This window comes from Mustela lutreola, chromosome 9 (assembly GCF_030435805.1).
Source record: "Mustela lutreola isolate mMusLut2 chromosome 9, mMusLut2.pri, whole genome shotgun sequence".
In the NCBI taxonomy this organism is placed as follows: Eukaryota; Metazoa; Chordata; class Mammalia; order Carnivora; family Mustelidae; genus Mustela; species Mustela lutreola.
This window is the reverse complement of record NC_081298.1, coordinates 59,502,931-59,524,978: the sequence shown is the minus strand read 5'-3', so window position 1 is coordinate 59,524,978 and position 22,048 is coordinate 59,502,931. Positions and strand designations below refer to the sequence as shown.

The 22,048-nt window shown below is 44.0% G+C and overlaps 1 protein-coding gene across 1 annotated transcript; it reads left to right on the top strand.

The window, feature by feature from the left end:
* Positions 1-3,196: 3,196 nt before the first annotated feature.
* On the top strand, positions 3,197-12,107 carry ECRG4 (ECRG4 augurin precursor). Its single transcript, XM_059134317.1, has 4 exons — positions 3,197-3,496; positions 7,265-7,312; positions 9,279-9,436; positions 11,722-12,107. Exons 1-4 carry the CDS (start codon positions 3,418-3,420, stop codon positions 11,878-11,880), a joined length of 444 nt encoding a protein of 147 aa, XP_058990300.1. The 5' UTR covers positions 3,197-3,417; the 3' UTR covers positions 11,881-12,107.
* The last annotated feature ends 9,941 nt before the right edge of the window (positions 12,108-22,048 follow it).

The following is a 22,048-nucleotide window of genomic DNA, read 5'->3' as shown; positions in this document are numbered from 1 at the left end:
GGGAGGAGAAATTTAAGTACACAGGAAGAAAAGGACTTTTCCCAGTGCCTCATACCTAATTAGTATTCATATATACTGTCAAATAAGCAAGTGAAAAGGAACTTTGGTATCACGAACTGACAGAGTCTCCAGCGGAAGCACCCGAGTTCATCAGTCCCAGAGGAAAGGAGAGTTGGCCACCAAACACGGTGTATGAAAGGGGCTTTTGACCTCATGGGGAACACGGAGACTTCCATCACACATGGGAAGCTGCAGCAACCGCCACGGGGGCCCAATCCTGCCCAGCCGCCACCCCCCATGGCAGCTGGATTATCCCATGATTGTGTGAGAGAGACACAGAAATCCCACCGAGCAGAACCCAAGTACTCCTGGACAAGGCAGGAATGAATGTGAACAAAGGGCTCGGTGGGATGCATAGTGGCGAGAGCTGTGGGCTGTTTTATCAGTGGTGGTAAGATGTTACTAGCAGTGAGCGGAAGGCAGACAAGACGAGTGGGACAAAGACACATCCCTCTGCAATATGGTTGAGGCAAATGATGCCCGGTGAGCATTTTGAGAAATACACATTGAGACAGAATTGAACTGGATTCAATTGACACAGTCACAAATCCGATGCTTTATTTATTTTTTTGACAGACAGAGATCACAAGTAGGCACAGAGAGAGGAAGGGAAGCAGGCTCTCCGCTGAGCAGAGAGCCTGATGCGGGGCTCAATCCCAGGATCCTGGGATCATGACCTGAGCTGAAGGCAGAGGCTTTAACCCACTGAGCCACCCAGGTGCCCCACAAATCTGATGCTTTTAATGGCTCTTTCTAGTAATTAATATCTTCCTGTTGGTAACCATAAGTCTTTATTTTGAGGTTTTTTTTTCTTTTTAAGGAAATGAAAATGAAACATCAATGAATTTTTTTTTTTTTTAAACGGGAGAGCATGAGTTGGGAGGCGTGGAGAGGAGAGGGAAGGAGAGAATCCTCAAGTGGACTCCTCACTGAGCATGTAGCCCGATGAGGGGCTGGATCCAGAGACTATGACCCCACCGGAAATGGAGAGTCAGGCACCTAGCCTACTAAGCCACCGGGCACCCCTAAAGTTTTCTTTAAAGGATGACTGCATCAGACCATCAAGGTATATTGCCTCTGGGGTGAGAGTGATGGAGATGGGCCCTGGAGGGTTGTTAAAGTTATTTCCTGATCACGATGTCATGTATCTGCACACTTTCCTGGATTATGTTATATTTCAATAGACATTTTACCCAAAGAGGCTGTCTCCCTGATTGGCAGCGATGGAGACTCAGTCATAATTTGGGCTGTATAATGTCCCACCTATCTGGGAATCATAAAATTTTCTGGTAACCACTTTCTTTTTTTCAAGTTTTGCAAGTAAACATGATCTTGTGTATCTGCTCAGTTAGAAAGTGTCAGCTGAGCTTCCGTCTACCATTCTGGCAATGTTTTCTCACCACCGTCCTCCCTGTGAAAGATGCCGCTTGGTCCCCAGTGCCCCAGGGTGTTGGCTGGATCGGTCTGGAGGTGGCACCTGAATGAGCTCCCTGGGGAAAGGAATCTGAACCTCATCTCAGGAAATGTTCTTCCTGCCTATGGCAATTACTTTAAAATATTTTCTGTAGGATACTTGATTGATCTTACGAATGTGACATCAGTGCTTATTTGTTTTTAAATTCAAGTTCTTTTTTTTAAAAAAAATACGAGCTCATAAAATATTAGGATTCAATATTCACTTTGTCTTCAAAAGCTACAACTGTATGAGCTGATTAAAGCAGACCTTTTTTTCCCCTTGGAATCTTTGGATTAAGAGAAAAAAAAAATATCAATGCTCTGCATTTTCAGCTGAAAATGGGAAGGGATAGGTGAGGGGAGAAAATGTAGGTCTCCATCCAAAAGACAGAAAAAGGACACTGTCCAGGGAGGTGGCTACTGTCCTTACTATGGTTTCATGAACTCAGTTCTCACCAGACCCTAATTACAAGAGAAGCTAAATGTTATATTCGAAGCATATCCTGCCGGAGATTTGGAGCGTGGACAGGATGATGACCACAAGATGAGACATTACAATTAACATCTTTAATGTATGTCCTAAATCAATCCAAACAGGACAGTGGCTTTATATTTGCTTTGGTTTTCTTCCTGCTAACAAATGTCTCATCCTTGAACTAAAGGAAAGCCACCACGTTTTGTTAGTATAGGTTTTCTCCTTCTCTCTGACTCCTCAGGTCCCCCAGGGGTTAGTGAATATTTCCCTATTACCGTTAGGTGTGTGACCCTCCCTTTCAGGCTCTCTCTGGCTCAGGTCTTTGTGATTCTGTGACACAGTTCACACTTTCTTTCCCGGGGCTGCCGTCTGCCTCCTGGAGCTCAGGATGATGGTGCTCCTTTCTCCCTGCCTGCTCGGGACAGCCAGATGTATGGCATGGAGAGTGAACCCTACGGCAGGATGGTCATCACGGACTATGGGAAGATATAAAAAGTGATAAACCAGCTTCAGAAAAGCAATCTAGCAAGTCCAAAGCAGATTTTAAGTGGGAAGGGTCCATAAAGGGAATGTAGCCACATGGCCATTTTTGTAAATGCAGGTGACCAGCTCAAGGTCAGCTGGGACAACTGCCTGTTAGTGTCTCTGTGTTTGGTTTGGGGTGGGGGGGCACTTCTATGGTGTCCCTGGGCCTCCCTTTAATGTCTTCTAAGTGTGCACAGATTATGGGGCCCACAGAAGGACCCATTTGTCCTGCGAACGCCCAGGAGTTCACCAGGTTCCTGGTTTCTGAAAGGCTTTTCTATTAGAGTAGTTTGGGCGGCGACGTCTTCCTGAACTGCAGCTCTGAACCCAGACTGTGGAGTCTTTCAAAGTCTCACAAAACACAGCACAGCCAAAAGCATCTTTAAGCGCCACTCCCGGAATGAAGGAAATTCCAAAGGCCACTTTAGAAGCCAAGGCCAAGCAGGGCCCGAAGCCCGGGAGGGAGCGAGATGGGGTGGAAGGGAAGCACCAGCGCAGAGGCGAAAGCGGGAGAGCGGGCCATCCAATAGGCAGCCGCCGAGGGGGACGAGGGAGAGAAACCTGAGCTGGGACCTGGTGGTCCGTCTCCCCATCCTTTCCCCTGATCCCGGCCGCCCTCAGTGGCCCCGGCATGGCGCGCGTCCGTGGCCTTGGAGCCGAGCGGTGGCGCCCCCGTGGAGGGACAGCCAGCGTGACCCGGGTGCGGGCGGTGCGGGACTCGGTGGGGTTCCGAGCGGCAGCTTGGCCCGCGGCCGGTTGGCTCAGCGCCCGGCCAGCAGGTCCCGCCCCAGCTGGAATGTAGGGAGCGCCCTCTTGCCTGCACCCCTGTCCCACCTAGCTCAGTCCTCTCGTGCAGCGGCTCGAAGTGCGCGCGTCTCCCCTCCAGCCCTCCCGTTGCAGCCATGGCCGCCGCATCCCCGCGGCCCACCGTCCTAGCTCTGATGGCACTGGCACTGCTCCTGCTGCTCTGCCTGGGCCCAGGTAAGTGGGGCGACGACAGGGCGCTGGCGAGGGTGATCGGTGATGGCGTGAGGGCGGAGAGACCCAACCTGAGCCCGGGCAAATACCAAAAGGGTGGCAGGAGTCTTGGGTTTTGCACTTGTACAAGTGGGAGTGGCACGCTTGGGCCAGCAGACGGAGTACCAGGGTCAAGCGCAATGGCTTGGACACCTTGGGAAAGAATGAGGGCCAAGGTCCAGAGGAGGGGCAGGAAGTGTTTGGGACCTAATGTAAGGGGCTTAACGGGGAGCCTCTAGGATGGAGGGCCGTCCCAAAGCAGCATTAGGAGATACCCTTCCAGGCAGTTCCTTACCAGGCACTTCCCAATAAGTCCATTTCAAGGTGTGTCAGACTGTGCACAGGCCTCACATCCCAGATGGGAAATGCTCTTAAAGGATAAATGCTTAACCTTCTGTGCTTCACGGAGCCTTCCATGAATCGGTTGAAAATTCCAGGTTCATTCCGCATAAAATGAGCATATTCATGCACATCTTCCAAATGGAGTAGTTTGGTGGGGGTGCAGGCATCTGAACCCTGGGAGTCCTGACCATGCTACCGTCCACTTGTAGCCTCCTTTACGGTTCACTAGTGGCCTCATGCCTGCATAAGCGCCTTTGAGCCTCACAACTCTGGGAGGCATATGGTGACCCCCAGGTCTCCTGCTAGGGGTCCATGGACCAGAAGGCATGAAAGGCTTGCCCGTGAGACGGCTGCTCTTCACCCTACAGAGTAGCTGGCTAACGACAATGAAAGACACTCGATTGCTTTACTTCTGTACTTTGATTATTCAAAACAGGTATGGAAAAGCAAACTCCAGGTGGAAGGGAGGGAGTTAATCTGCCCTAGGAGCCCTGAGGCCAAAACTCCAGGTCTCCAGAGCAGTGGGGGACCTGTTCAAGTGGGGAGACTTGCTCTCCTTCTAAGTTACAAACACAGGGGAGGCTAGTCAATTACATGATTGATCTGCCTCTCCTACTTTGTCCCTCCCATTTTCAGAAACACATCTGAATAAAAGCAGGGAGCACCTGCTGTAAACCATTGCCTTTCAGATTTGTATTTTATTTTATTTGTACCAAGAATGCAGCGAAGGAATTGATTAAAATATTATCGTCGTTGAAGCTGGAGTGTGAAAGTTCTTAGGACATAAAATGAAAATCTTGATGTATCAAGTCCCACAGGTGGCTCCTTACAACACCCAAATATATTTAATGGAGAAAATGATCATCGCTCCTTCTTGAGTGATTTATTAATAGTTAGCACATTCAAAGGGGGCATCCTGAAATTCTGTATTTGCTGAGAGATATAATGTCAGGCTTAATAAATCCAGGAGTGTCTATAATCAGCCTAGAAGTAGTGACTGATGATATCAGCGTAAAAAACAAATCCGTACTGTAGGGAAAAAGTCACAGCTATTCATTTTTTCATTTTTTTTCTTCAAACAAATTTAGTTTGGTGTCTGATCACAAGTATTAATATTTACTTATACTTCAGTGTGTAGCAATTGGCACAGTGGCAATATCAAAAATTCCTAATTTTTCTGTGCCTTTCTGTTGAGTTGGTGAGGCTTTCATTTCTAGAACAGTGGTGACACATTTGCTGCTAGAAATTGCAACGAGATCACAAATGCATAACTCCGATGTCTGTTTCAACATTAGGCCACATTTCATTCATTTTCCAGTGCTTTTACAGAAGGCAAACAGGTGGAAGGATGACACTTAATTCTGTGTGTGCTGCGCTGCTATTAGAGATGGACCAGGGTTAAGATATTAACGAATGCTAATATTTGTGCCAAGGAACGTATCTGTCTGCTTTGGCAAATGTGTTCATAAATTTCTTTATTGACTCTTAACATTTGATGGGAAGTACAGTCTTTAAGTACAGTCGTACTCCACTCTAATTAAATAATCCCCTCTATAGGAGCCCCATCAAATGCCTATTTCTACTTATTTACTCATGATGGGGAACCTCTTGGGGTGACTCATCCCATCTTTGGAGTGGTTGTCCAGGTATTGGAAACCTTAGTTTTTGCCCTAATCTATGGGCCAGGGGTGTTTCTGGAAACTATTTGCTGACTCATCTTTTCCAATTGTATCAGTTAATGTAGTTTAAAATGTTTGTATTATAAATATCTGTAATCAAATCATTTGAAGGCTTGGTAAATTTTTGGCAACGTTTATACATTTTTAGTGAAAGTTACTAGTAATGCTTTACTGAGAAGTGTGATGTAGTTTTATTTTTAATCTCTGTGCCCAGTTTTGGAGTTGAGAGTGTTATTGGTAATAAATGTATGCTGTTACTCTCCCCGCAAAAAATTCCTGGTTCCTAGAGATTTTTCCCAACCATGCTTCGTGGCTGGCATACCTACACTGAAGGGGGTTGGGTAGCGCTCAAATTCAGATGCCTACAGAGAGCCAGTAGGTGAAGTGGTGCTTTACGGACCCCGTCTTGTGCTGAGGAACTTGGGCCCAGAGCCATTCAAATTCAAACTTTGTAAACACTGGTGCGCTCATCAAACACAGGTAAAGCTCAGCTGTGGGCAGCCAATTTGTGACCTATGGCCACAAGCGTGCTTCCCCCCCCACCCCCGTTACATAGTAAATTCTTTAAGCAGAATTCTTTTAAGAATTCTTAAATCCCTTAAGAATTAAGTAAATTCTTTAAGCAACGGTTCTTAATCTTATCTTGGTCCCAGACACTTTTGGTGAAAGTCTGGCCAGAACTATGGCTCCCGTTCCCAGAAAACTGTACCTCTTTGCAGATGCGAGCACAGGTTTTAGGGTCTGTCCAAGGGTGGGAGGTTAAGGACCTGCCTGAAAAGGTGGACACCACCCCTTCCCTCTTGGGGCCAGACCAGCTCCTTACACCTGAACACGCTCTGCCCCTGACTTCTGAGGCTTTTCTCCCTTCACGGGACAAGCCTTGTACCTTCACACAGAACTTAGATTAGAGGTGTCTGCAGCTCCTCACATCTACTCACCAGCAAGAGAAGTGTATCCACGTTATTTCCTATTCAGATGTTTAGGCTGCTTAGGAATACTATCATAACCAAGTCAAAATCAGAGCAAATGGTACCAATATTGCCTCGTTGGAAGACAAGCCAGACGAGTTACAAAACTGAGCTGGATTTACGAAGAGCTAAGGTGCGTTCCTGGGTTTGTGGCAGCGTTACTTCTCAGGGCCTGCCCATCTTTGTCTCCCGTGGCGAACTTCTCTGTACCCGCTCCCTCTCCTCCAGCAATCCCAGCCATCGGATTCAGAGTCCGTCTCGCATCCAGCGGGGTACTACTCCTTCACAGTTAACCGAGATCGGTGATTACATCTGCAAATGTCCTCTTGCCAAACAAGTTCACATTCAGAGGTTCTGGATGGATATGAATTTGGGGGGGGGCACTATTCCATTCGCTATACCACAAAAAGGGAAAGTCTGAAGTTTTCTTACACATGCCAGGTGCCCGGGCCATATAATATAAGACATAAGGTGCTCAAAGAACAATGTCATTTCTCCTGGGAATAGCTCAAATCATCATGCCCCTGGTCAGCCACGGTCATTGTCATTGGTCTGAGCCAGGAGCAGCCTGAATTGCTCTTCCTGTATGATGGGGAATGAAACAAACAGCAAAACTGTGAAACTGCCAAGTTACTGGATGGAAACCAGGGCACACAGGGACTTTTTCCAACTCTGATTCTTGCACTTGAGAAATTAAAGGGTACAGTGCGACTCTGACATGAATTCTATGTCCATTCCATTAGGTGGCGTAAGTGGGAATAAACTCAAGCTGCTGCTTCAAAAGCGGGAAGGTAAGGACACCTGGCATGAAGGGCGGCATTCTCAGCGGGTCGCGACGAAAGGCAATGCTGCATGTGCTCACTGGGGTCCTGTGCTTGGAACACCAAAGTGTTTACTTCTTGAAAGGCTGGCAGATCTGAAGGGCTTACTCTGTGTGTATGTGAGGCATTTTATTAGGTAAATAATACTGCCAGTCAAAGTTTGCATATGCTTTTGTGAAAGCCGTCAGTGCAGACCCCAAAGTAAAAGAAACAGTGTTACTGTGTTCATTGCATGTTGTGTATTTTGGAAACATGAAACACTTTGGAGCACATATCTAAAGTTAGAGCATATCCTTTAGAGCACATAAGACTTTGGTTAGTGAAGTAGACTTGGAAGAGTACTATCCTGGTACTCTATCCAGTTAGCCCTTGGGGGCAAGGCGGAACAGAAACAACTGTTTTGTGACTAACACCTGTTGTGAGAAAATACTCCTCTGATGAACGTGGTAGCCAGTGGCAAAACACTGTAGAAATGGAACAGGCTGGGAGCCACGCATATTCTGGGCCCACCATGATCTGGTAGATCAGTTGGACCAATCGTGTGGTCTTATGAAGGATGTCTTCCCTTGAAACTGTCATCTTTGCCATAAAATGAAGAAGTTTTCTATCTTTTGGAAGTTAGGCGTGTGGCAACATTTCTAATGTGAACCTTTGATCCTTTATTCTTCCCTCCCCGGACCTCATCCACCTGGAAGGGGGTTCTGACAGGTTCAAGTCTGCTCCCTGACCATGTGGGGCTCCTTAGTGCTATTCACATGCTTCCCAGTCAGCCCCCCAGAACCTCCAGGGGCTGAGTACTTGTGGCCCCTCGCAGGGGTGGGGCGCTCCCGAGGAAGCTCCCAGAATCTTTCTCAGCATTTCCAGCCGCCCACCAGGCTCTGGCCTGTCCCTGATGTCTGTGCTGGGCAGCCTGCTCCTCCCAGGCACCTGGGGTGATGGACGTTCTCGAACGGCCAGCCTGTAAGAGGTGGGAGAGAGCAGATCACCAAGATAATCACAAGTCCTGGTGTACACCCTCAGCCCTTATTCAAGTCAAGCCTAGAAATACAGATTGAGCACCTACTATGTACAGGCCCCGAGAGAGGGACACAGATGAACAGGAAGTGAAGGAACACATCCGTGGATCCTTATCCATATGACTCAAGGAACACACTGGGCACTTCACTCCCATCATCCTATGCGGCCTTCACAACAACACCAAGATGGGGACTGCCAGTCCAGCTGTATAGATGAGGGCGCCAAGAGCAGGGGCAGACGTGGGGACACAGCTGATTCCCCTGAGCCCAGCCCACACAATTGGTGCCTTTTAAACAGCTGAGACCACAGTGGGAAGACGTTGGGAGAAGCCAGATGTTAAAGCAAGGGCCAGTACCTGTCAAGACTCGGTTGAATCCTTGGTGAGCTGTGAGGTCTGCAGAGCGTGTCCCAAGGTGGCCCGGTCTCTCCAGGGTGAGAGCTTGCTGTGCTGCCGGGCCGCACTTGGGCTCATTGTTTCATTTTCCCCCGAGATCTCCTAAGCAAGCACGGTGCTCACCGGTTTGCCTGTGCAAGGAACATACACTTGTATGGTCTTAAGCATCCAGCTGTTTCCTAAACGCTTAAGGGGTACGCCATCAGCCCCTGCCTGAGGCCTGGGGTCTAGGCCTGGTGAGTCACTGCAGAGGACAAGACATCTTGTCTCTCCCCCGTGCCCTAGAAGTTGGGGGCTAGTTTGTGCCCCTGGGTATGGCTGCATCCAAATGGAGAGCTTACGACCCGGGGACATGGAGAATGATGACAGGCGGCTGTATTTTATCACTTATGGTGTAAGAGTGAAAGTCAAAGCCATCTTAGGCAGGATGGGCTGGGGGTACGGAATATGTATACTAGTGATTTGCCCCAATCAGAAAAGAACTCATTCTTTGTACTTTGGGGGGTGGGGAATTGATCTTTTCAGCACCTGCTCCGGCTAAGACTAAAGTGGCAATGGATGAGAGCAAGGCCAAGGAATTCTTGAACAGCCCGAGGCGCCAGAAGCGGCAGCTGTGGGACCGGACCCGGCCGGAGGTCCAGCAGTGGTACCAGCAGTTCCTCTACAGGGGCTTCGATGAAGCGGTGGGTACTTCCGCCTGCTGGAGGCCTGGCTCCCCTCAGGGCAGCGTGCTGGGGGCAGAGGCATGGCTCCGGGAAACAGGGCACAGAAAATTAGCCTTCAGAATTCACTTCAAAAAGGATGAGTCCCCATGATAGGCCAATTGCCACCCAGGCGTTGGGTAACATTTCCGTCGGGATACAGGGATATTAGCTGGAATTGTTCATCAGCCAACATGCAAATGGGAATCTCTCCCACCATGAGTGGGAAGTGGCATTCCAGAGAAGTCATCGTCCAAAACGGCTGGGGCTTAAATTCATCCCAGAATCCCATGTAACTTTGCTGCACCATTCTGCCTGGGAGTCTTTAAAATAACTCACAACCAGGGCACCTGAGTGGCTCAGTCAATGAAGTGGCTGCCTTTGGCTTACGGTCATGATCCCAGGGTCCTGGGATCAAGCCCCACATCAGGCTCCCTGCTCAGCAGCGAGTCTGCTTCTCCCTTTGCCTGCCACTCCCCCTGCTTGTGCTCTCTCTGTCAAATAAATAAATAAATCTTTCAAAAAAATATTCACAGAAGAGACTGGAAGGAGCTATATCAGAATGTCAGTTACAGTTGTCTTTGGCAGTGGAGTTATGACCCCCTTTTCCTCTGTGCCACCCCCACGTATCGATCTGTAAAGTATGAGTCTGTGCTATTTCTGTACCCGCAAAACATTTCTTTAATTTGTTGAAAACCTTGATGTTTCAAGGTTTGAGGTTTGCCAAAATTTCAAACACGATTATAAAATGCAAGAAACCAAGGGGGAAGATGATTTCACTGTGGGAAAAGCTGCGGCATTGTGAGGAAAGCAAACATTCTGGCTTTCATGGCAGAGGTGGTAGTACGGGGAAGAACTGAGCAGAAGCCAAAGCCCCTGGGGCTCAGCAAACAGAGGAGGGGCAGGGCGGTGCTCACTAGCATGGCACAGGCTGACCTACTCCTCACCCAAAGTGGCTGGCGACAGAGAACACCATCACGGGCGAGGCCAGGCCTTCCAGCTTCAGATGCCTGCGACCCAACCACCGGAAAATTCCATCCGGACAGCGTGGAAGGGTGCCTGTGAATTCACACTTTATAGCAACCTTAGATTTTGGACGCAGGGGTGCACTGGCTACATTTCGAGAAAAATTGGACCCAAACTTTTAGGTACCCTGCAACCTCCGTAGGTCATCCTTCTCTTGTCCCCACCTTTGTGGTTTCACACCAAACCTCTCGCCAAGTCGTGAGCATCAACCCATGCGAGCAGCCATCTGCATTCGTCTTGCACTTTCACTACCGACAGAGAATTAGTCTTCCCTTTAGGAGAGGCATCGATAGCAAAGCTTCCCCAGCTGGAAACCTGCCAGTCCTTCTGTGCTTCTCACTCTCTTCAGTTCTTCCCCTTCCCTTCTATTCCTGCTAACTGCAACCTTCTCTTTTCGTGTGTCTCTCAGCTGCTGTAGGCTTCGTGAAGGCAAGGGAATCTGTCTTGCTTGCTCTGGGTGGTCATTCAGTGCCCAGCACAGTGCTGACATGCTGGGTCCATGTAATCAACAATTATGGAATGAGTAAGTGCAGCCGTGCAGGTTCTAACCACTGCACGGACGCATGGCTCTACCACGCCAGGGTGGTGGCTGATTTAATTTATCAAGCATCTACTCCATGCACTGGAGTGGGCCAAGCCCAGGACAGGACAGGGAGAGAAGGCAAGGCAATGTCTCTAAGATGTGTGCAGCACCTGGAGGTCAGGCCAAGCTATCACTATCCTTGGGAGTTGTCCATTTTATGTCCCAAAAAAGAGAAAAATGTTTGTTGAGGATATTTAGAACTCACAGGGTAGAAGTTTTCAAGGGCTTGGGTGTGCACTCCTTTGGAGACAGTGGTTTAAAAAAAAATTTTTTTTTATTAGCATATAATGTATTATTAGCCCCACGGGTACAGGTCTGTGAATCATCAGGCTTACACACTCATTGCACTCACCACAGCACATACTGTCCCCAATGCCCATAACCCAACCACCCTCTCCCTACCTCCCTACCCACAGCAACCCTCAGCTTGTTTTGTGAGAGTCTTATGGTTTGTCTCCCTCCCAATCATGGCTTTTATCCATACTCTTTAGCTGGCTTTGTTGGCCTTTGAGCTCAGAATACCATCATGACCAGTGATTCTTGATTAGAGCTGTTAATCACCAAAGAAAAGCCATCACAGAAAAGCCAGACATAAGATGTGTTCTAGGGGGAGTATGTGTACTAAAATCCATTCTCTCTCTTTCCTCTTTTTCCCCAGAAATTTGAAGATGATGTCACTTATTGGCTTAACAGAGGTCGGAATGGGCACGACTATTATGATTACTACCAACGTCACTATGACGAGGATGCAGCGATTGGTCCCCAGAGCCTAGACAGCTTCAGGCACGGAGCCGACGTCAACTACGATGACTATTGACCATCGCTCCACACTCCGTGCACCAGCGCCACAGTTGACCCCTTCACTGCCTCGCGCCATGTGGCTTCTGCTGGGCTTGACTTCAGCAGATCTTTTGTACCCCCTTTCTGCGACCAGGAAGGAAGAGATAAAGCAAACACTATCAGTGCCTTTTGATAGTTCACGCAAGAACCTAACAATGCATTCCATTAAAAAATAGAAATAAAAGCATTTTGTTAAAGACAAAAGTCTCAGAATTTACTTGGATGGAAAGTAAGTTGGCCCCAGTTTTCATTCCCTGGATTTTCTCAAAGTTGAAGCCTCCTTTGAGAGGCAGCTCTCTGTCGTGCTTACCCTGCCAGGAATCCTCCCCACCACCAGGGAAAGACCAAGGGATTGAGCGGGGGTCTTTGGCTTGTGAAAATTTTGCCCACACGAAATGCAAGATAGGAAACCAGCAAGGTAATCTGGCCAAAAATTATGTAAGGTTACAGAACACGTTTTGGAGTATTCTAATCACTGCATAGGTATTTGACACCTTCTGGGCCCCAGGCCCTGAGCTAGAGCGGAGCCTGTTCAATATGATCATGCAGGGAAAGAAAGGTAATAGGAAAAAAGCTAAAGTTTGGGTGAATTCAAGGCCTCACGTCCCTTAAAAAAAGTAAAGCTTCGCCAATGAATTCAAGGAATATTTAAGAATATACTTCATGTGGGAATGCAAGTTGGTGCAGCTACTTTGGAAAACAGTACAGATGTTCCTCAAAATGTTAAAAATAGAGCTGCCCTAAGACCCAGCAATTGCACTACTGGGAATTTACCCCAAAGATATAGATGTAGTGAAAAGAAGGGACATCTGTACCCCAATGTTCATAGAAGCAATGGCCACAATAGGCAGACTGTAAAAGGAGCTGAGATGCCCTTCAACAGATGAATGGATAAAGAAGATGTGGTCCTTATATACAAAGGGATCTTACTCAGCCATCTGAAAGGATAAATACCCACCATTTGCATCGACATGGTTGGAACTGGAGATTATGCTGAGTGAAAGAAGTCAAGCAAAGAAATACAATCATCATATGGTTTCTCTTATTTGTGGAACATAAGGAATAGCATGGAGGACATTTGGAGAAGGCAGGGAAAAATGAAGGGGGAGAAATCGGGATTGGGAGATGAACCATGAGACACTATGGACTCCAGGGAAACAAACGGAGGGTTTTAGAAGGGAGAGGGTAGGGGAAATGGGTGAGCCTGGTGATGGGTACTAGGAGGGCACAGATTGCATGGAGCACCGGGTGTCATACCCAAACAAGAACACTACGTCAAAAACTACTGATGTACTATATGGTGACTAACATAACATAATAAAAAAAGAATATACTTCATGTAGTATTTAAACAACCCAGGTGGATGAAATAGAAAAGTGGTGTGGGGGGTGGGGAGAGGGAGGGAGGGAGGGAGGGGTTGGGGGAAGGGAGGCGAAGTGGGCTCCTAAGTCATTACTGATGGAGGGAGTCTGGTCTCAGCCTGTGTGAAGCCCACAGAGCTTGTGGGGAAGGCGGGGGGCACTCAAAATGATTCTTACACTTTTGTGGGTCGCAAACCCCTCTGAAAGTCTAATGGAAGCTTTTTCTTCCTTCTCAAAAAGATGATAATTTTGTATATAGTCCCTGAAACACATCTCCATTCACAAATCATGAGTAATTAAAAAAAAAAAATGCCAGCTTAGTAAGAACTACTGACTTTGGGAGAGTGGTGTTTATGGACACTCATACCATTTGCATTTGAGAGTAATTCTGTTACTTCCTTTGGAATCTTTGCAATTTTTGAAAATTCTCATAAAATATTCATACCGTAAAATCTACCATTTTTGCCATTTTTAGGTGTATAGTTCAGTGGCATTGACTACTTTCATGTTATTTTGCAATAATCACCATCACTCACCTCTCCAGACCTTTCTCACCTTCCTTAACTGAAATTCTGTCCCCATGAAACGTGACCTCCCCATCTCCCTCCCCCAGATCCTGATGGTCCCCTTTCTTCTTTCAGTCTCTATGAACAGGATTACTCTGGTACCTCATTTAAGTGGAATCATAGTGTTTTTTCGTGTCTGGCTTGTTTCACTTAGCATACTGTCAAGATTCACCCATGTCATAGCCTGTGTCTGGATCTCCCTCCTACTTAAGGATGAATGGTTTTCCAATGTATGTTTCTACCCCCATTTTATTCATCCATTCATCTGTCAAGGGACACTTAGGGTGCTTCCCCCTTTTTTCTATTGTGTGTAACACTACGGTCATGCGTGTGCACATAGCCTTTCATGTCCCTGCTTTCAATTCTTTGGGTATATGGCCAGAAGTGGAAATATTGGATCATATGGTGATTGTTTAATTTTTTGAGGAACTGCCATACATGTTTTTCACAGCGGCTGTCCTATTTTACATTCTCACCCTTTAAATGTGTTTCTTTTTCTTGTCTATTCTAAGGCTGGCTTAAACCCCAGCATAATCAAAGAGGTGGGAGGGAGGGGTGACAGAGAGGACATCATAGCTTCTTTCCCAATCTTGCCATATATGTTTGCTGGATGATTTTTATAGACATCTTTTATCAAATTAGGGAAATTTATCAAGTTAAGAAATGGATTTTTCTATTCATCGTGCTGGCTTTAAAAATATGCTAAGATAATTTTTGAGTGTCATGTCTGGATGTCAAATTCTATTTTCCTTACTGTTGAGATGATACAACTTTTCCTTGTTAATCTGTTAATTAACATGAGTTCTATTAATAAAATTCTAATGTTAATGAATTGAATCCCTGGAATGAAACCTAACCTGATCGTGATTTCTTCTTATTTATTGTTGAATCTGGTTGGATGTGTGTTCTCAATTCTTGTATACATGTTCCTGAGAAAGTTGACTTTAGTGTTTTTTTTCTGGTTGTTTTGTCAGTTTTGATATCAAGGTTATTTTGCCTTCTTAAAATGAGCTGTTTTTTTTTCCATTCTTTGTAGGAATGGAATGATCTGCTTCCTGAATGTTTCCTAGCATTCAGATAAGGCCATTTGAATGCGGTGTTTTCTTTGTGGTAAACTTGTTTCCTATCGGCTGCATTTCTTTTACAGATAAAGGATTGCTCTGACTTTGTGTTTCTCCTTAGAGCTGTTTTGCTAAATTCAATCTTTCTAGGTAGTCATCCATGATATCAAAGTCTTAAAGTATTAAGAGTTGTTCTTAATATCCTCTTACTGCTTTTCTCTAGCATCTGAGGTTTTATTTACTTTTTCTTTCCATTCCATTTGCCCTTTAAAAAAAATGAATCATCTTTTCGAACATAAAGATTTTGTTTTGTTGATCTGTTCTCTTGTATGTTTCTCTATTTTCTGAGTTTCTTTTCTCTTGATTTCCTTCCTTCTATGTCTGTAGGTCTTTGATTTATATTAGATCTTAGCTCTATTTTGAGTCTTAATATTTTTTTGGGGAGGCATTTAGTATTGTTTCCTTCCAAGAACTGTATCCCATGAGTCTGATGTGAAAAGTTAAGATGAAATGAAATCATCTCAATTATATTTTCTCCTCTGACCCATAAAGTTGATTACAAGTGTTATTAAATTTCCAAGTGAATGGATTTTTCTAATTATCGTATTGGCTTTGTTTTCTAACTTAATTGCATTGTGGTAAAAACATTTTTTTAAAATAAATAATTTAAAAAACCCAAAAAACTACAGTCAGACCCTGGTCCTTCGAACTACACTGAGGTCAGCTCTATGTGCCAGTGCATCAGGTCCACCGAATATTCCAAGCATGCTTGAAAGGACTGTGTCTTTTCTAGACATCAGATGCTGTCAAGTCCATTTGTTAGTTCAAGCTTGACTTTTCTAATTTCTTACTGTTTTCTTTGTCTGTTTGATCTATAAATTACTCCCAAATATGTTAAAATCTACGATGATGATGGATTTGACAAATTTTTCCTTTGATTCTTTCAGTCTGGCTTCACATGAGGCTATACACAAGTTTACATAGTATACACAAATTTAGAATCAATGTATCTTCCTGGTGAAGGGAATCATTGATCATTATGCAGCAAATTTCTAATTTCTAATAATGTGTTTTGCCTGAATTCCCCTTTGATATTAATAGAACTGTATTTGCCCTCTCCCTTTGGTTACTAACTGCCTGGTATATCTTTTCCATAGTTTGGCCTTTTTTTTCTGGGTGCTTTATGTGTCTTTTGTAAAGAGTATATAGCTGAAATTTATTTTGTTTTTTAAACATGGTGTAACTATTAAGGCCTTAATGGGAGAATTTAGTCCACTTATACTTATTGTGATTAGGAATTCATTTTAGTTCTAACATCATATTTTAGAACTTAAAAAAAATATATTTGATAATTTATTTATAGCACAAGCAGGGGAAGAGGCAGAGTGAAGAGAGAGAGAGAGAGAAAATCTCAAGCAGACTCCTTGCTGAGTGCAGAGCCTGATGGGAGGCTCCATCTCATGTCTCTGAGATCCTGACCTAAGCCAAAATCAAGAGATAGAGTCTTAACTGACTGAGCCACCCAGCTGCCCCATATTTTGAACTTTTGACTCATTCGTTCCATTTCACCTGTTCCTGTCCATCTCTTCCTCTTTTCTTGCCTTCCTTTGGACTGCTTTGCTTTCCTTTGTTTATTTTTCCCCCTATATTTCTTTTGAAGGTATACACTGGGTCTATTCTATTAGTGTTTGCTCTTTTTAATGCCTATTTGACAACATGACAGGCACTCGGTAGCCATGGTCTTCTGGACAATACAAAGACCTCGCAAAACTTCATTCTCCAGTCTCCTCACCCAACTTCTTAGTGATTGTAACTTGGCATTTTAAATCTAGCCTGCTTTATTTTCCCCAAAGATTATCTTTGTTTCATGTATAGGCACTAGTTTGTCTAGATTGTCACATAGTTATCTTGGTTCACTGTTTCTCCTTGCAGCTCAGATCATACACCTGCATTCATTTTCCTTCAACTGGAATTATTTCCCTCAGAATCCATTTTGTGAGGGTCATTTGGTGGCAAACTCTCAAGTTTGTCACTTTCCCTTGTTTCACTTGGTACAGAATTTTAGTTATTTATTCAGCACTTTGATGATATGATTCTAGCTTATGGCCCTGTTTCACTTGGTACAGAATTTTAGTTATTTATTCAGCACTTTGATGATATGATTCTAGCTTATGGTTTCCACTGTTGACGTTAAGAATTTTCTATCACTTTTCTATTACTTCTCTGTGCATGACACTGTCCCTCCAACTATCTTTTATAACCTACATGCCTGCTGTCTCCTACAGCTAGGTATATGTGTTGTTTGGGGTTTGTTGGGCTTTTTCATCTGAGAGTCAGTGTCTTTCAACAAATCTGGTAAATTTTCCTCATTGCTTCTTTGAATGTTTCTTCCTCCCCATTCTATTAGCTCTTCCCAAAATGTTATTCAAGTATATAAACTTCAGTTATATTTTCCCTTTTCCAAATATATCTTACATCTCCTGTTATCTGCTCAGATTTTTGATTTCCTCTTTTATTTCTTTAAATGCATGGCACTTCTTTTTTTTTTTAATTGGTTGTTGGTTTTTTGTTTGTTTGTTTGTGTTTTCCTCTCCAGTATTTGAAGAAGTCTGTGTGGATCTGTTACCACCTGCCTTCCATTCATTGTTTTTCACTCATGATGTCGTCTCCTTGATTCCATGTAATGTCTAATTCCTGTTCATTTTCTTTTTTTAAAGATTTTACTTATTTATTTGACAGACAGAGATCACAAGTAGGCAGAGAGGCAGGCAGAGAGGGAGGGGAAAGCAGGCTCCCCACCAAGCAGAGAGCCCAATGTGAGGCTCGATCCCAGGACCCTGAGATCATGACCCAAGCTGAAGGCAGAGGCTTAATCCACTGAGCCACCCAGGCACCCCTCCTGTTCATTTTCTTTAGAGCTTTATTTGGTTGAGAAATATTTGATGCCTGATTTAAGCTGAAGTCTTCTGGATGTCACTTGTATCTCCCTTTATCAGTGCCCTTGGGTGCAGGGGGAATGGGAGTCTTACAAAACTGGGACCACTATAGATTACATTCTCCACTTGTGGGTTTATAGGCCACATACAGACATCTTGCAGTTAACGTTCTCATGGGTGCTCACTCCATACCCACCCATCCACCCCTACCCAGCTGTTTGAAAGAAAGCATTCTCCTTGCCCTCTTCAGTGTGATGGGTTTATCTACTCCCTCCTCTTGGAACGTTCTGTTTCCCTCTTTGCCTGGGTAACTCCCAGACTTCCTCCAGTATTCAGTGTTCTCCCTCCTTGGTTTTTCCAGGTCAGCTTCCTCCCACAGGCTTTGCTACAGTTCTGGGATGCAGCACTTCCCTAGAGAAAATTATCACTTGGGCCATTATCTGACAAACCTCTTTCTCTCTCCTGCACTGTAAAGTCCAGGACAGAGAGCATGACCATCTCTTGTTCACCACTGAACCTAGTACACCTAGTGAACCTAGTTCACCCAGAACCTAGTACAGAGCCCATCGGAGTAAATACTCTTTGGTGTCGGTTGGTTGGAGCCTGACTGCATGCAGGAAGGGAAAAGATCTAGAGTCATTTTTGAGGCAAATGACTGGAAGCATGGGATGACAGATACCTCCTAAGATACAAAGGGAGTTAGGAACAGAACAAGAACTATAACCCAGAACTGGTGGTCCTTCTTATACCAGATGACCTCTCTCCTTCCTAGGACAAGTACCACCTACCTCAGCTTATTCATGTCCCCATCCCTATTTCCCCCATGACAGTGTCCACCCGCCCCCCAACAAAGTGTGCCTCATGGGCCTATAGTTTCCTGAATCTGCACTCAGACTGGAAATATTGAATTTTTCCTCACCTAACTACTGCACTGACAGCCTTCTGAGTAGGAGCTCCTATGAACAAGGGTGAGGACTTAAGGCCAGCCTGGATGGGAAGCTTTCCCAAGCTTGGTCAGAGGCCCTTGGCTAAGTGCTTTTCACATCATCCCACCTAATTCTCTGAGTGTCCCTTTTAAATAAAGAAGTACTGTTTTTTGTTTTGTTTTGTTTTGTTTTAAAATGGATCAGAATTTCTCTCCAGGACTTTATAGACTAACTATTTTCCTATAAAGCTTCAACAAAGTGCAAAAAAGATGAAAAGAATGGAAATGGAAGGAGGGGACATGCCTAGACATTGCTCTCGGCATCTTCCTCTGCCCCATCTTCTTAAAGACTGAGTGGACAGCATCTGGGGGGAGCTAGGAATCTATGCTGGCATGGGATGCCTGGAGGGACCAGACAGCTCATTTTCAAACATCTGAAGGGCTGTTAAGAGAAAAAAGTCTTTGTCTTGTTCTTGGAGAGCCCCAAGGGCACAACCAGAGCCCAATTTTAGCTCAAACTTCCAAATATGCAATGGTTTCCTTCATAAAGTATTTCCAGCAGGGTGAGTGAACATTTTGTGAAGGCTGTTTATTGAAAATTCTGCATTTGAAGATTAAAGTTTCTTAAAGTTTGATATCATGAGATACCCAGTGGTGATTCTTGGGCAACAGCGACTCATTTCTCCATTTCTGCTGAGCCCTTGTGAAGAAATGTAGCACCTTATTCCCTGGAAACTCTGGTTAAACTTTTTTCTCTCATAAAACGAATAATATATATACATAAGGAGCATAGGCAAGACTAGATAATGGTGGAAATGTTAGAGCCAAAAGATATACACCCTATTCAGGCTACAGACCACTGAATAAATGTTCAAGCAGTCTTGTTACTACTTTCCTAGTAGTTTGTGATCTATCCTGTTTCTACATCATATTGGAGCAATCAGGGGGAAAAGGTAAATATATCCCCCAAATCTGGATTTATAAGAGTTGTGTCTTTTCCTTGAAAGTTCACTTCTTTGCTAGTAAGTAATTACCTAGTCTACCTGACATAAAACAGCTTGGGAAGAGAGCAGAGAAAAACACCAAGAGGCGCTACAGCTGCGACCATCAGCATAAACAGACTCTGAGAAGCAGCAGAAAAGGCAGATGCAGTAGTTCTGAGCAAAATGTGTGGACTAGACTCCATTAACAAAGGAGGTATGTGCGTTGGATGTAATTCACGTCTGGTTGTTTGTTGTTTTTAATTGAGCTCTGTCATCCTATTCTTTTCTGTTTTCCAGTTCCTTTTCTCTTTTTGCTGAGAAACAAATTTTGTGAAAATAAACCAGGAAATGGGAATGAGAACATGGTAAATAAGCATCCAATATCAAAGAAGCCCAATACTGGTAGGAACGCTGACAGAGGGTCCTTATTGCACTGACAACAGATGAATTTCACCTCCTGCCATTTGATCTGTGAAAATGGGAATGGTGATTTTGATTCATTGTCCACCCATGATCTTTCCAGCTGGCCAGCTGACTCAGACACAGTTCTGTTGCCGGACGTTGAAACACAATTATCGTCATTTTTTTCTTCACATCTGTGTATTGTATCACTGCAACCTCATTAGCACCTTTAAAGTAGGAAAAATCAGGTGTTATCACAGGCACCTGTATCTTTTTTGTGTATCTTTAACAAGTCTTATTTCATTAGTACTTGATTAATGAAATTCAATTTTTAGCTCCTGATTCTTATTTGATCCTTTTCAATGCCTACCAAACTTTTCTTGATTTAAAAGTAATCTTTTAAATTCAAGTTTTGTCAGAAAGATAGCACAGGGTAGCAAGCACAACTGTGATATAGCTATAATACTTACATGATTGGATTTTTAGCATCATGTGATTTTTTTTTTCCTTTTATGGTGGAATATATTGATCAGGGTTTTCAAATACTGTATCAGACTGGTATCCCTGAACAAGTTCCACTTGGTCGTGGTACAGAATTCTTTTTATATATTGTTAAATTCAATTTTCTAATATTTTGTTTAAAAATTTTGCACCTAACAATTAAATAAAATAAAAAATTCATGAGGTATATTATTCATGAGGTATATTATTCTATATTTCTTTTTTTGTATGTGTTTGCCTAGTTCTGATGTTAGGGTAATACTGCTTCATAAAATAAATTAGGAAGTGTTCTTTCCTCTTCTAGTTTCTGGAAGAGATTATAGAATTGATGTGCAATCCTCTTTAAATATTTGGTAGAATTCTCCAGGGAATCCTTCTGGGCCTGGAGGCTTTTCAGGAGGCTACCAGGAATTCTATCTTATAAGACTATTCAAATTGTGCATTTCATATTGGGAAAGTTGTGTTGTTTGTGTTTTTCCAGAAATTGGTCTATTTCATCTAAGTTGTCAAATTTATGTACAAAGTTGTACCTCCTATTCCCTTATATTCTCTTGATGTCTCCAAATTGAGGTCATTGGCTACTTATATTTAATGTAATTATCATGTTAGGACTTGAATCTGCCTTTTTACTTTTTGTTTTCTGTTTATTGTGTGTTTGTTTTCTTTGCCCACCTTCCTATGGGTCACACTTTTCATTTTTACAATCCTGTTGGCTCACTGGGATATGTCTCTCTGTATAAGTCTTTCAGTGATTGTTCTAGATAACCTATTACATTTATCCATGTTTTTGCTCTTTTCATGTCCTTTCTTCCTTCCTGATATCTCCAGGTTCCATCTTTTATCATTTCCTTGTTTAATTTTACTTTAGTCATGCTTTTAGGATGGGTCTGCTTTGAAAACTTCTTATAGTTTTCCTTCATATTAGGGGAAGGAAGGTTTCCCCCTCCATTTCTGAAGAATATTTTCATTGGGTATAGAATTCTAGGTTAACAGTTCTTTTCTTCCAGCACTTGGAAAATGTGCCACTTATTTGTGGACTCCAAAGTTTTTGATGAGAAACTCATGGCCATTCTAATTGTTTTGCCCCTGGAGGCAATGTGTCATTTCCCTTTCATTGCCTTTGAGACTGCTTACCTTTGGCTTTAGTTTTTGGTTTTATTATTATGGATCTTGGCATGGATTTCTTTGGCTCTATCTTATTTGGGGTTCACTTTGCATTTTGAATCTGTTGGTTTATGTCACTTTGGCAACTTGAGGAATTAGTCCATTCTTTTTCTTGGAATATATTTTTCAGTCCCACTCTCTCTCTTCTCCTGGTATTCCAATGGCATGACTGATTTTTTCATTATAGTTCCACACATCTCTTTTTTAGTCTACTTGTTCAGCCTGGGGAATTTCTACTGTTCCATC

Bases quoted from the DNA above. Each gene is read 5' to 3' on its own strand.
- ECRG4 (XM_059134317.1), top strand. From the start codon at position 3,418: ATGGCCGCCGCATCCCCGCGGCCCACCGTCCTAGCTCTGATGGCACTG. The intron at 3,497-7,264 runs GTAAGTGGGGCG...CCATTCCATTAG, and splicing joins GCTGCTCTGCCTGGGCCCAG to GTGGCGTAAGTGGGAATAAA. The intron at 7,313-9,278 runs GTAAGGACACCT...TGATCTTTTCAG, and splicing joins GCTGCTTCAAAAGCGGGAAG to CACCTGCTCCGGCTAAGACT.